The sequence below is a fragment of the Eschrichtius robustus genome, chromosome 9 (genome assembly GCF_028021215.1).
Source record: "Eschrichtius robustus isolate mEscRob2 chromosome 9, mEscRob2.pri, whole genome shotgun sequence".
Classification (NCBI taxonomy): domain Eukaryota; kingdom Metazoa; phylum Chordata; class Mammalia; order Artiodactyla; family Eschrichtiidae; genus Eschrichtius; species Eschrichtius robustus.
Window position 1 is genome coordinate 115,019,526 of NC_090832.1, and position 14,815 is coordinate 115,034,340.

Sequence of the window (14,815 nt, forward strand, 5' to 3'; positions counted from 1 at the left end):
ATCACCGTAACACATGTAATAATAATGAAAAAGTTTGAAATACTGTGAGAATTACCAAAATGTGACACTGAGACATGAAGTGAGCGAATGCTATTGAGAAAATCATGCCAGTAGACTTGCTTGACACAGGGTTGCTAGAAACCTTCAACTTGTAAAAAAACAAAATATTGGGTTAGCCAAAAAGTGCCTTCGGTTTTTAAGTAAAAATAAAAGACAAATTTTTCATTTTCACCAAGAACTCTATTGAGCAACACATTCACCGTTTGTTCCACTATCTTCTGCCATCTATCAGGCAACTTCATAATTCCATCTTCCCAAAACTTTTTATCTTTTTGAGCAAAGAACTGTTCTAGATGCCTTTTACAGTCTTCCAGGGAATTGCAATTTTTTCCATTAAGAGAATTCTGTAAAGATCAAAATAAATGGAAATCTGAAGGTTCAATGTCTGGTGAATACAGTGGATGATGAATCAGAACTTCCCAGCCAAGCTATAACAGTTTTTGCCTGGTCATCAAAGAAACATGCTGTCTTGTGTTATCCTGATGGAAGATTATGCGTTTTCTGTTGACTAATTCTGGATGCTTTTCGTCAAGTGCTGCTTTCACTTGGTCTAATTGGGAGCAGCACTTGTTGGAATTAATCGTTTGGTTTTCCGGAAGGAACCCCTTCCAATCCCACCATATACACAACATCACCTTCTTTGGATGAAGACTGGCCTTTGATGCGATTGGTGGTGGTTCAGTTCCCTTGTCCCATGATCTCTTCCATTCCACATTGTTGTACAGTATCCACTTTTCATCACCCATCACAATATGTTTTAAAAATGGAACATTTTCATTACATTTAAGTAGAGAATTGCATGCGGAAATATGGTCAAGGAGGTTTCTTCCCTTAACTCATGTGGAAGCCAAAGATCAAAGCCATTAACATAACCAAGCTGGTGCTAATGATTTTCAGTGCCTGATTTGGATATTTTGAGTATGTTGGTTATCTCCCGCGTGGTATAATGTTGACTGTTCTCAATTAATGTCTCGATTTGATCGCTGTCAACTTCAACTGGTCTACCCGACCGTGGAGCATCGTCCAGCGAGAAATCTCCAGCACGAAACTTTGCAAACCACTTTTGACACGTTGGATCAGTCACAGCACCTTCTCCATACACTGCACAAATCTTTTTGTGCGTTTCAGTTGCGTTTTTACCTTTCTTGAAATAATAAAGCACAGTATGCTGAAAATGTTGCTTTTTTTCTTCCATCTTCAATATTAAAAAGGCTGCACAGAAATTCACCAATTTTGATAAGTCTTTTTTTAAATGCATGCTGATATGACAGCTGTCACATACAATCTAATAAAATTGTTTTGAATGAAGTTAAAGACAACCAAGGGCTACTAGAGCTATCTTATGGGGAAAAACCGAACGAACCTTTTGGCCACCCCAATACCTTGGAATAAAGTGTGATAAAAACAAGTTATGCCTATACCAATATGAGCTCATGGATTTTTAATGTATCTGGTGGTAGTTCTGCATCATTAGTCTTCTTGATGTTCAGAGAGAGCCTTGTAGGTTGATTTCTGTGAACTTCTCATGGAGTGATGCAGGCAGTATTTGAGAGCTTCCATGTTTCCTACTGTGACTAGCTTTTCTAGATTCTAGTATATTCCCTGCTCTAGATTTGGAATCAGCCAACGGGCTCTAGTTCCTTTTAGTAGGAAATAGTGTTTAGAGATCGTAATATACATGTTAAAGATACACATTTTTATTGAGTCATTGCTTCTAGGCCTTCTCAGTTGACAGAGATAGAAAATACATTTTTTTTAAGAAAAATACATGATAAATTGTTACTATTTTCCTATTCTAATTTTAGATTACAAGGATTTTACTTTTTTAATTTTATATTTGTATCTCTTTTCATTTACACTGAAAATCTTGGTTCCTAATAACATGATTACTTAACTTGCTTTATTCATGTGTGTGCAGATATGTCTACGATAATTTCAAAATAATAGTAGCACCACCAACAAGACTATAAATGTTGTTTAAAACTTCTTTGGGGTTCTTTTTTATTGTAGGATATATCCCATGAGGAATAGGCACTTAAAGTACTATGTTTTAAAAATCACTTGAAAGAACTTTGTGAAATTGCAGTTAAGAAGGTACACATTAAGTTCAGTTGTTTTAGGGTGGTTTAGGGGATTGCTTTTTTTAAATTTAATTTATTTTGTTATTATATAAAAATATTTTGTGGTTCCAAAATCAAAACTCTGAAGTACGTACATTGAGAGAGGCCTTGTTTTCATCCCGGTCCCTTCTCCTGACCCCCATTCCCCCACCTATAGGTAACCATTTTATTTTTTATTAGTTTTGTGTATATCCTTCGCTTTTATTACTTTTTTTAAAAGGCAAAAATATATATATAATCATATCCTTTCTTCTTACACAAAGGTAGCATAGTACACATGTTCCATGCTTGCTTTTGTTGGTAAAAAATGTATCTTAGAGATCACTCCTTTGCAGTATGTAGAGATATACTAAATATATATATGTAAATATAGATATAGATATACTAAAATGTATATATAAAAGATTACTTTTTATAGCCATGTGGTACTGCATTGTATAGTTGCACCATAGTTTATTCAGCCAATCCCTTAATGATGGACATTTTGCTTTTTTCTTGAGTTTTCCTGTTTCAGTTAAGGCTGCAGCGAATAGCCTTGTGCTACCTCATTGAATATTTTTGCTAAAGTATCTTTGGGAAATAGTCTTAAAAGTGGGATGCTAGGTCGAAGAGTAAATGTCTATGTGTTTTTGCTCCTTATTGCTAAATTCCCCTCCATATGGCGTCGCACAATTTTACCTCACCAGCAGTATGGAAGAATTCCTTTTTGCCCAGAGCCTCACCAGCAGAGTATTTTGTCAAACTGCTGGTTTTCTTTCGATGTGACAGATGAGAAAGGATAGCTCATTATAGTTTTAATTTGTAGTTTTTAAAATTATAAGTAAGATAGAAAATTTTTTCATGTATTTAAGAGACATTTGCAGTTCTTTTTTGGTGAACTGTTTATTAATTTTCTTTTTCATTTTTTTAGGTTAATTGGCCTTTTTCTTCTCAATTTTTAGATGCTCTTTATATATTAGGAATATAACCCAGGCGTTTAAAGCCGAAAGTAAGGTTTGTCAGAATGGATCGGCAGATGCCTGCAGGACAAGAGCAGTTTCATTGCATTGTCTACCTGACTGATTTTGTTTGATAATTCCATACTATTTTGTTACCTCTTCAATAATTTTATAAATATATATTTTTATACTTTATTTGGCTGTTTTAGTTGTTTTTTTAGCAAGAAGTTGTTCTGAATAACCTAGCTCACCACAGCCCTTAGAAAAGGAAATATTTTATCCTTTGCTTTTAAAATTTTATCTCTTATATGATATTTTATGTAAAAAAAGTTAACATATGCACATTTGAAAGTTTCGTTCATTTTTGAAGATTTATACCTTTAAAGTACCATTAATTTTAATTAAAAAATATATTTACAGTCATAATAGACTGCTTTTATAAATGCAAAGTGAACATCGCTTAAAATAATGTAGGTAATTACTTCCAGTGGTTTGTTTTTCCTGTATCTCTAGAACTTAGCCCAGTGGCTAACACATAGGTGGGTCCTCAATAAGTCGTGAATTAATGGTACGTGTATGTATATGTATACACACGCACATTTATTTATTTTTAATGAGTTGAACCGTATGTTTTAGGCACTTTTTTTTTCATTTATTTATTTTTGGCTTCATTGGGTCTTTGTTGCTGCACGGGGGCTTTCTCTAGTTGCAGCAAGCGGGGGCTACTCTTTCTTGCAGTGCGTGGGCTTCTAATTGCAGTGGCTTCTCTTGTTGCGGAGCACAGGCTCTAGGCACGTGGGCTGCAGTAGTTGTGGCATGCGGGCTCAGTAGTTGTGGCTCGTGGGCTCTAGAGTGCAGGCTCAGTAGTTGTGGCACACGGGCTTAGGTGCTCCGCGGCATGTGGGATCTTCCCAGACCAGGGATTGAACCCGCGTCCCCTGCATTGGCAGGCGGATTCTTAACCACTGCGCCACCAAGGAAGTCCCACATGCACATTTAAATTCAGAGAATTTTAAATTAGGATACTCTAACAGTATACAGTAAATGCAGAGTGTTGTTTAAATGTCTCTGAATTTATGTGTGCAAATCATTATATTAGGGTTGAGGGTGTACACTTATAAATAGGACATAGTTCCTGTGCTTAAGAAGTTTAAAATGAAATGTCTATCAGTTGCTTATTCTTAAGCTCTTATACCATATACCTGAATATTTTAAAATAGCAATATTTCACTTAATCTTTAATTAAAATTAAAACTTTGTTTGCTCTTCTTTGGTCCCAAGGCTCCTACTGTTTCCACTTTGATTTTTCTTCTCAGTCATCTCACGTCTTCAAGGTGACCTCATCTTAATCTCAACTAAGCATCTATCTCTGTGGAGTTTTGCCATGTCTCTTTAAGGCCAAATTGTGATTTTAAAGGTTCTAAATTTAATTGGCTACTGTTTCATTCACTCTTTAATTCGGGCTTTGTGATCTGACCATATGTTCTCTTCAAGGCCACACCTTCCTAGAAATAATAGTAATATATTTATATATTTTAATCTTTGTATTATGTACAAATGTAATATTTAAACTATCATCTAGGAAATTATTAAAGAAAAATAAAGACTAAATATTCAGCTCCCTAGGGTCCATCTAAAGTCATCCTTGATTTATAATCTTCATTTAGCTTTTAGTAACCCTGTGTGTATGTGTGTGTGTGTGTGTGTGTGTGTACAAAGATACATGTATCCTCCATTACATACACAAACTAGTAGTGTAATGATGTTAAAACACAAGCATATTATAATACTTTTATCTCATAATTTTTTCTGTTTAAACTGATATTGTTAATGACTGGTAGATTTTTTTTAATATATATTTTTTTTAATTTTGTAGAATAAATAAGCAAGTAAAAGTGCATAAACTAAACAGAATAGTTATGACCTCGAAAAAATACTGAACTCTTTAAACCAAATACATATCTTATAGTATGAAACTAATTTTTTAAAAACCATCTACTATTAATCCTGTATTTTCTCAAAATTATGCTTAAGAATAATTTATTATCTTTTAAAAGAAAAAAATGAATAAATCAAATAAAGCAGTGAAACTCTTAGAACCGTTAGTAACTCCTATGGTTGCTATGCATTCTCTCATTTAAAGTAAGATTGTTTTTCTCGTCTGTCTTTACACACGCCTGTTTCCCTTTGGGTTTTATGCCATGCTAGTATTTGATCTGTGTGTGGATCTGATACACTGTTTTCCACCAGCAGTAAATACTGTGGGAGACTGATAGAAGCAGACCAACTTTATTTTTTAATACATATAGATATATAGAAATTGCAGCATTGCATATTTTTAAATGTTTTGAAGTGACTTCTTTGTCTCTTTTGTTTTAGTTTTTACCAGATTCGTGCATCTATGAAAATTCCACCAAGAGTTCCCCACAGAGTAGAAGCTAGTTTGTTACATGCAGCAGGTAAGCCAAGGAATATTGTCAACTTTTTAAAAAAAATGTGAAGCAACCTTATAATGACCAATAATAACTTTTCATAATTATTTTCATCTTTTAATTACAAATATAAGATGCCAAAGAGCATCATTCTCATACCTCTTATAAAAAATATGTTTGAGGCCTCAGTAAAACAGGCTTGATTATAGGTTCCTTGTCTCCCTCTTAGGTTTCTTACGATGAGTGAATAAAAGAAAGTATGTGAAATTTCCATGAAACCAAACATAAGTGGGGGTGGTATCATTTATATCATGTAATATATAATTCTAACAAATACACAGTGAATGTGGACACATAATTTGACATATGATCACAAAGGTGTTTTATGATAAAGTTTTATAGTATGCGTTTTGAGAATATTTTTCAACCACTTTTTTTTTTTCTGGTTGATTACTCTAATTAGAAAACAAAGGGCCAGAAAGCATAAAATAGACATGTTATAGCAGCTCTTTTATTACTCATATTCTGAGGAGACACACCAGCATTAAAGGATTGGAGCCAAAACTGGTGGCCCTGACATAATCATTGGGCATTTTTTCAGCTTTCCTGATACAGTATACTCTGTTTCAGTCTACGCAGTTAGAAAACGAAATGGTTAATGAAACGTACTAGAGAGTTATCATGTATTTCTAATATGAATTACTAGTTTTCAAAGCATCATAAAATAATAAGTATACCTAACATTAAAGCTATGTTGAGCACAGTTCAGTTCATTTTTGAAATTTAAAAATATATTCTGGGAATTTGAAGTGTTGAGGATTATCTTTCTTAGCGTACTATGGATACCAAAATGCTGGTTAATGTTAAAGTTTAATGAATTGTACGTAATGGAGAGTTTACTCTTTCTGAAGACTGTCAAAATGCTCAGGGAGGCCTATTGCTTATGACCAAAAATATGTACCTTTTTTCTTTTCAAAATTAATTTTCTTCTTGGCCTGGTGTACATGTTGGAGTATACATTTATTGTCAATAGGGAAACAGGTTAAAACAACTAATATTACAGGACAGATTGGTACTGCCTTTTTTTTTTTTTTTATAGATTGAGAAACTGATTGGAAATTGAATGCAAACTAAGACCACTTGACTGTTACTGAAATGAATAGCCCAGTTTGCTTTTTTTTTTTTTTTTAAAAGAAATTCACGGTCTTTTATTTATTTATTTATTTATTTATTTATGACTGTGTTGAGTCTTCGTCTCTGTGCGAGGGCCTTCTCTAGTTGCGGCAAGTGGGGACCACTCTTCATCGCGGTGCGCGGGCCCCCCACCATCGCGGCCTCTCTTGTTGCGGAGCACAGGCTCCAGACGCGCAGGCTCAGTAATTGTGGCTCACGGGCCCAGTCGCTCCGCGGCATGTGGGATCTTCCCAGACCAGGGCTCGAACCCGCGTCCCCTGCACCGGCAGGCAGACTCTCAACCACTGCGCCACCAGGGAAGCCCCAGTACTGCCTTTTTGACCTTCCTTAATCAGCAGACTAAATGTCCTGCTCTGTTGTATCTCCTAAAGTTGCCAGTTGGAAAATACTGTAGAAAAACTTCTTTCTTCTGGACCACCTTTTTATTTATATATATTTTCAGCTTTATAGAGGAATAATTGACAAATATCATTTTATATATTTAAAGCATACAATGTGATTTGTTATACACATACATTGTACAGTACATATACATATGTGATTTGTTATACAGATACAATGTGAAAAAATTGCCATGGTCAAGATAATTAGCACATCTATCACTTCACATAGTTAGTTGTTTTGTGTGTTTGTGGGAAAGAAGGCTTAAGATTTATTCTTAACAGATTTCAAGTATACAGTACTTTATTACTAACTATAGTCATCATGCTGTGCATTAGATCTGCAGAACTTATTTTTCTTATAACTAAAAGTTTGTACCCTTTGACCTATATCTCCCCATTTCTCCCACACCCCAGCCCCTGGCAACTACCATTCTACTGTCTGTTTCTATGAAACTGACTTTTTTGTTTTGTTTCCACATGTAAGTGATAACATCCAGTATTTGTCTTTCTGTGTCTGACTTACTTCATGCAGCTTAATGCCCTCCAGGTTCATCCATGTTGCTGCAAGTGACAGGATTTCCATCTTTTTTGTGGCTGAATAGTATTCCATTAATTAAAGAAACACTGCATTTTCTTTATCCATTCATCCACTGACAGACACTTGGGTTATTTCCACTTCTTGGCTATTGTGAATAATGCTGCAATGAAAATGGGAGTGCAGAATTTTCTTTTAGATACTGATTTCATTTCTTTCAAATATATATCCAGGAGTGGGATTGCTGGATCACTTGGAAGTTCTATTTTCAATTTTTTGGGGCTCCTCCATACTGTTTTCCACAGTGACTGCACCAATTTACATTCTCCCCAACAGTGCGCAAGTGTTCCCTTTTCTCCACATCCTGGCCAACGTTTGTTATCTCTTGACATTTTGATAATAGCTATTCTGACAGATGTGAAGTGATATCTCTTTGTGCTTTTGATTTGCGTTTCCCTGATGATTAGTGATGTTGAGCACCGTTTCATGTACCCGTTGGCCATTTGTATGTCTTCTTTGCCAAAAAATGTCTATTCGGTTCCTCTGCCTATTCTAAAATCAGATTGTTTTTTTGCTGTTGAGTTGTTTGGTTCTTTATATATTTTGGATATTATCCCCTATCAGATATATGGTTGGCAAATATTTTCTCCCAGTCAGTAGGTTGCTTTTTCTTTTGTTGGTGGTGTCCTCTGCTGTGCAGAAGCCTTGTAGTTTAATGTAGTCCCACCTGTTTATTTTTGCCTTTGCTTTGGTGTCAAATCCAAATAATCGTTGCCAAGACCAATGTCAAGGAGCTTTTCCCCTTTGTTTTCTTCTAGGAGCTTTGTGGTTTCAGGTCTCAAATTTAAGTCTAATCCATTTTGAGTTAATTTTTGTGAGTGATATAAAATAGGGGTCCAGTTTGATTCTTTTGCATGTGAATGTCCAGTTTTCCCAGCACCACTTTTCGAAGAGACTTTCTTCTCCTTATTATGTGTTCTTGGTGCCTTGTCAGGTATTAGTTGACCATATGTGGTGGGCTGATTTCTGGGCTCTCTTTTTTGTGCCATTGATCTATGTGCCTGTTTTTATGCCAATACCATACTGTTTTGATTACTATAGCCTTGCAATATAGTTTGAAACGAAGAAGTGTGATGCCTCCAGCTTTGTTCTTTCGTTCTCAAGATTGCTCTGGCTATTCAGGAACTTTTGTGGTCTCATACAAATTTTAGGATAATTTTTTTCTACTTCTGTGAAAAATACCATTGGAATTTTGATAGAGATTATATTAAATTTGTAGATCGCTTCAGGTAGTATGGATATTTTAGCAATATTCATTCTTCCAATCCAAGAACACAGGTTATCTTTCCATTTATTTGTGTCTTCTTCAGTTTCTTTCCTCAGTGTCTTACAGTTTTCAGTGTACAGGTCTTTCATCTCCTCTGGTTAAATTTATTCCTAAGTATTTTATTGCTTTTGATGCTATTGTAAATGGGATTTTCTTCTTGATTTCTCTTTCAAGGTAGTCCATTGTTAGTGTATAGAAATGCAACTGATTTTTATATGTTGATTCTGTGTCCTGCAACTTTATTAAATTCACTGATTAATTCTAACAGCTTTTTGGTGGAGACTTTAGGGTTTTTATGTATAAGATCATGTCATCTGCATACAGAGATGATTTTAATTCTTCCTTTAAATTCTTTAATTTAACTAAAGAATTAAATTCCTTTAATTCTTCCTATTTGGATGCCTTTAATTTCCTTTTTTTGCCAGTTTGTTGTGGCTAGGACTTCTAGTACTGTGGTGAACAGGAGTGGTAAGAGTGGGCATCCTTTTCTTGTTCCTGACTTGAGAGGAACACTTTGAACTTTTTACCACTGAGGATTTGTTAGCTGTGGGCTTGTCATAAATGACCTTTATTATGTTAAGGTACATTCCTTCTGTACCTAATTTATTGAGAGTTTTTATCATGAAAGTATGTTGAGTTTTGTCAAATTATTTTTCTGCATCTGTTGAGATGATCATACGATTTTTATCCTTCATTCTTATCCTTCATTTTATCCTTCATTTTTCTTCATTTCGTTAATGTGGTATATCACGTTTATTGATTTGCATATGTCAAACCATCCTTGCATCCCAGGGATAAATCCCACTTGATCATAGTGTATGCTCCTTTTAATGTGCTCTTGAATTTGGTTTGCTAGTATTTTGTTGAGGATTTTTGCATCTGTGCTCATCAGAGCTATGGTACACAAAGATATCAACACTTTTACAAATGCAGTGGCCCTGAATGAACTGTGAGATGTGCTGCTTTTCCTGCCCAAGACCATCCCCAGCTTGGTTACCTTTTATGTGTGTCATGTTCCACAGCTCCTGAACCATCCTCTGAAACCTCCCTGGGAATGTAAATCTGGCATCCAAATTGTATTTCCTGCCAGTATACCCCAGAATAGCCTATGGTGTTGAATGTTTAAGTTTGTATGAAAATTATAGAGAATAATGGTTGATGGAATGTCATGACTTACTACAGGATCACAGGTACAGTAGATCCAAAATAATGTTCAGATGAGTTTCCTCACCAGCAATCTGAAAAACAAAGAGCAAAGAAAGGCAACCAGTTTATTCCAATCTAAGAGGTATTGGTTCTTTTCTCTTTTTATGTTTTTCCTCCCCTAAGATTTGTTTCATTTTAAAATGATATTTAAGAGTTCCTGGAGTATGTGTACCTTTTTAGTATTAGTAAATTTGTTAGGAAAAAGTATCCTTCCAAAATTTTTCTGCCTCCAGAAATTACTCCTATGTATTTGGCTGACTTTGTTTTAATAAATATATATCACTGATTTCTAGATTCATCCTTGCTAACAACATAAATATGTTTAAGTCTCTTTTCGCTTCTGTTCCTTAACAGTTCACGTTTCCTTCCAAGGGCTTGAATTTTCTCTGTACTTTTTGTTACATACCCTATTTTTCTTCTAATTTAGATTTGTGCTTCCATCTCAAGACCTTTTCTTTCCAGCTCTATATTTTACCATATATCCTACACCGTGTGCATATTTCTGGAAAACTTTTAAGAAGAAGAGAAAAAAATGATGATTTTGTCTGTGAGTTGCAGTAGACAGGTTAGATGGTTTGGGAATCAGATGGTGTTATACAGCTTATTGCAACATGTTTAAATTATTTCCAGCACAAGATTGTGCTGACAGTGAGAGGCTTGAGCCAGGACATAGCTGTCATCTTATAATAACATCAGTCATGAGAGACAGTGAGTACTTATGGGGCTGTTGAAAACGGAATAATAACAGTGCATTCAGAGATTTCTACAACAGAGAAGTCATTGCCGGTTCTGGGAAGCTGGCCCCAGTTTGAAATGTTAGAAGACTATGTACAATTTTGATAAAAAGTAACAACTCGCCATTTCTAATAGCGATAGTAGTTTTTAAAAAGAAGCGTTTACTGTTTTATTTGATTTTTTGTATCTATCCGTCCCTTTTCTCTGAAAAAAATATTTTTATGCAAATAATACCAGCAAAGAGTTAAAAGATCCATTAGTCCAGAAAGATTAGTAGTGAAAACCATAGCTCCTTCTCTGGATGCATCTGCTTTTAACTGTTTCTGTAGTCCTGATGGTTTCCCCTACATGGACATTCCACGTCCTGTGACAATTTATGTCACACCACTTCCTCCCTCTCCCCCTATTTTTTAAGAGATACCATTATTCTCACATTTCTCTTTGATCATTACCGGAGCTTCAAATGAAATATTTAAAGCTCTGTTTCTTATTTCAGCACATATGACAGACCCCTCATTTTCTAAAGTAAGGATATAAACAATCTTACCTCTTTTTTCAAATTTTTTCTTTCCCTCCACTTCCCAACCTGTTGGACATATCCTTTGTTTTATATTGTCAAGATTGCTAACATTCATATTCGGATTTATAACTGTAGTTAAATCTTGTGGTTTTTGTCTATGGGTTTATTCCAAATGTTGAAAACAAGTAGACAGCATTTACATTTTCATGGTAACACAAGAGGGAAAGGGTATATAAAATTGAAATGACTATCCAATATAAAGAAGGAGAATCTTAAGTTTCTGGCCAGACAAGGCAAATCTAGTTCCCGTTTTGGTATTGATCTGGGTCACCTATGAAATCGAGATAGCTATAGGTATATCTTAGGTATTTCAGTAGTTGTAGAGTCAAAGGTGCAGCTTTGTTGTGGTTAACAAAGTAGTTACTTGGAATCAGGATACCAGCTTCCCTTTATGTTACCTTGGAAAACTCACGTAACCTCTGCGAGCTTCAGTTTCTCATCTGTGAAATGCGTAACCTGCTTTACAATAAGTGAAAGTTCACAGCAAACTGTAAAGGGCCATATACATGTAGGATATTGTTATTGGGCTTCTAGTAATACAAGAAAGAATAAGAAGCAGTCAAGTTTGACTCATTTACTGTGCCATTTGTGAACCATTTAATGTTGAAAAGAGCTGAAACTTATATTATTAATTGGATGTTTTCCTATGATTTATATAATTTCTTTTATGCAACATAGTAATTAAGCACATAACATCTCATGTTAATAGTAAATCTAAAATTTTTTTTAAAAATCAATGAAACCATTTCTTGGACAAGAAGCATGAACCAGGATGACCAAGGGCAAGAGGGGAAAACCGAAGGGAGGAAGAGACCTCAGAAAAGTCCCTGGACTTTATAACTTATTACAGAAAGCTGGGGACCTGGGCTTCCATTTCTATTCGTATAAAGCTAGCTTAATCTGCACAGAGTATTTGAATTTAGACATAAATAGTTTCAAGTCTTGTTCTGCTGTTTGCTAGCTTTATGGTCTTAAACAAATTATTCAGTTTCTCTGAGCCTTTCCTAACCAGTGAAATGGAAATAATCCCTGTTTTACAGTGTGTTTTTTGAAAACTAAATGAGAAAAATTGGGTCAAGAGGCCCGGTGTAGCGCTCAGTAAATATTGGGTACTTTGTCCTGGCTTCCCGTTCTATCTTAACTGCCGCAGATGTTAAAGAGCTGGAATAAGGTGACCTCTAGGATCTCAGCACCCGCTCGATATAAGGAGAGGCGGTCCCGGAAGAGGGGGCTGCTGGAGCCATTTGTGTGCCTCTCCCTTCTCCATGTTTAAGGGTTGGCCTTGCTCGTACACAGGAGAGCTGATTGATATGGTCTGCCCTCTTCAGCGCCTCCTCTGGGTCTTTCTTCCTCAGTGAGACAGCTCTCCCCCTCCGGTGTGGGGCTCTGTAGTAAGTGTAAGAGTGAACTGCAGGTAGCCTTTGAACTAGTTTATCAGTGTGGCATAGAAGACCAAGCACAGGCTTCGCAGCAAACAGCAGTGGCATTTATTTCCTGGACAACTTAGTTACGTTATCAGAGGCTTGGTATCTATAAAATGGATATATTAATCCCTGCCCTATAAGATTGCCTAAAGGATTAATAACAATATACATAAAGCTCAATGCCTGGCGCATAGTAAGTGCTCTATAGATGGTAGCTAGTAGTAGTAGTGAGAAGCAATAAATAAGTGATAAGTAGTAATTAAAAGTCAGCTATTTTTCCTTTTTTATTGAATAAATTTGACATTTTTATTGAATAACGTAACACTGTATAAATTTAACATTGTGTACAATGTATTACTTTGATACATTTGTATATTGTACTGTGATTGCCATTGTAGTGATATTTATCACATTACCTAATTATGGTACAGTATTGTTGTCTTTATTCATTATGCTATGCATTAGATCTCTATGACTTATTTGTACTATACTCATTGCAAGCTCGTACCCTTAAGCTACATCAGTGTTATCTTCCCACCCCCCCCCCCCATACCAGGGGATGGGGGGGGTGGGAAGATAAGATTGTTCTTATTTTACTCTCTGTTCGTTATGAGTTTGACTTTTTTTTAGGATTCCACATATAAATCATATCATACATACTGTCTTTCTCTAACTTACTTCACTTAGCATAATGTGCTCAAGATCCATCCATATTGTCACAAATGGCAGGATGTCCTCCTTCCTTGTGGCCGAATAATATTCCATTGTGTATACATACACCACATCTTTTTTATCCTTTCATCTGTTGATGGGCATTGAGATTGTTTCCACGTTTTGGGTATTGTGAATGATGCTGCAGTAAACACCGGAGTGCATATATCTCTTCAAAATCCCATTTCTGTTGCCTTTGGGTATATACCCAGAAGTGGAATTGCTGGATCGTATGGCAGATCTATTTTTACTTTTTTGAGGAACCTCCATATTGTTTTCCACAGTGGTCAGACCAACTTACACTCCCACCAACATCGTGTGAGGGTTCCCTTTTCTCCACACCCTCGCCAGCACTGTTGTCTCTTTTCTTCTTGAGGACGGTCATTCTGACAGGTGTGAGGTGACAGGTAATTGTGGGTTTCTTTTGCATTTCCCTGATGATTAGCCTTGCTGAGCATCTTTTTATGTGACTGTTGGCCATTTTAGTGTCCTCTTTGGAAAAAAAAATCTGTTTAGTTCTTCTGTAAGACTGCTGTTTACAGGGAGAAAGAAAGAGAAACTGCCCAAAATTCAAGCAATAATATGCGGGGAAAGTCTTACTACTAAAAAAGTATATTCTCCACTTTGATAAAAGCTTCACAACTAGATAAACATTTGGACTAATAAGAAATCAAACCTGGTTGAACCAAAAGGAAATTTCCAGTTATTTGTGTTTGACCAGGGTTTTTCTAAGGCTGTCTATTCTGGGTAAGATTCCTTGGACATATATGTATTGCATTCTTTTTCCTACCTACCACCACCCAGTGCTTTTATACAGGTGGTAGTGGTTAAAAGAAAAAGAGGGCTTCCCTGGTGGCACAGTGGTTAAGAATCCACCTGCCAATGCAGGGGACACGGGTTCAAGCCCTGGTCCGGGAAGATCCCACGTGCCGCGGAGCAACTAAGCCCATGTGCCACAACTACTGAGCCTGCGCTCTAGAGCCCGCGAGCCACAACTACTGAGCCTGCGAGCCGCAACTGCTGAAGCCCACATGCCTAGAGCCCGTGCTCCGCAACAAGAGAAGCCACTGCAATGAGAAGCCCGCGCACGCAACGAAGAGTAGCTACCCCTCGCCGCAACTAGAGAAAGCCTGCATGCAGCAACGAAGACCCAATGCAGCCATAAATTAA

General features: G+C 36.2%; 1 protein-coding gene across 3 annotated transcripts in view; it reads left to right on the forward strand.

Moving 5' to 3' along the window:
- FAM135A (family with sequence similarity 135 member A) overlaps positions 1-14,815 on the forward strand; it is a 119,698-nt gene that overhangs the window by 27,706 nt on the left and 77,177 nt on the right. For all 3 annotated transcript variants that reach the window (XM_068551564.1, XM_068551565.1, XM_068551568.1), the window contains exon 4: positions 5,498-5,577. In XM_068551564.1, coding sequence (XP_068407665.1) covers positions 5,498-5,577 — 80 coding nt within the window. The remainder of the gene's footprint in view (positions 1-5,497; positions 5,578-14,815) is intronic.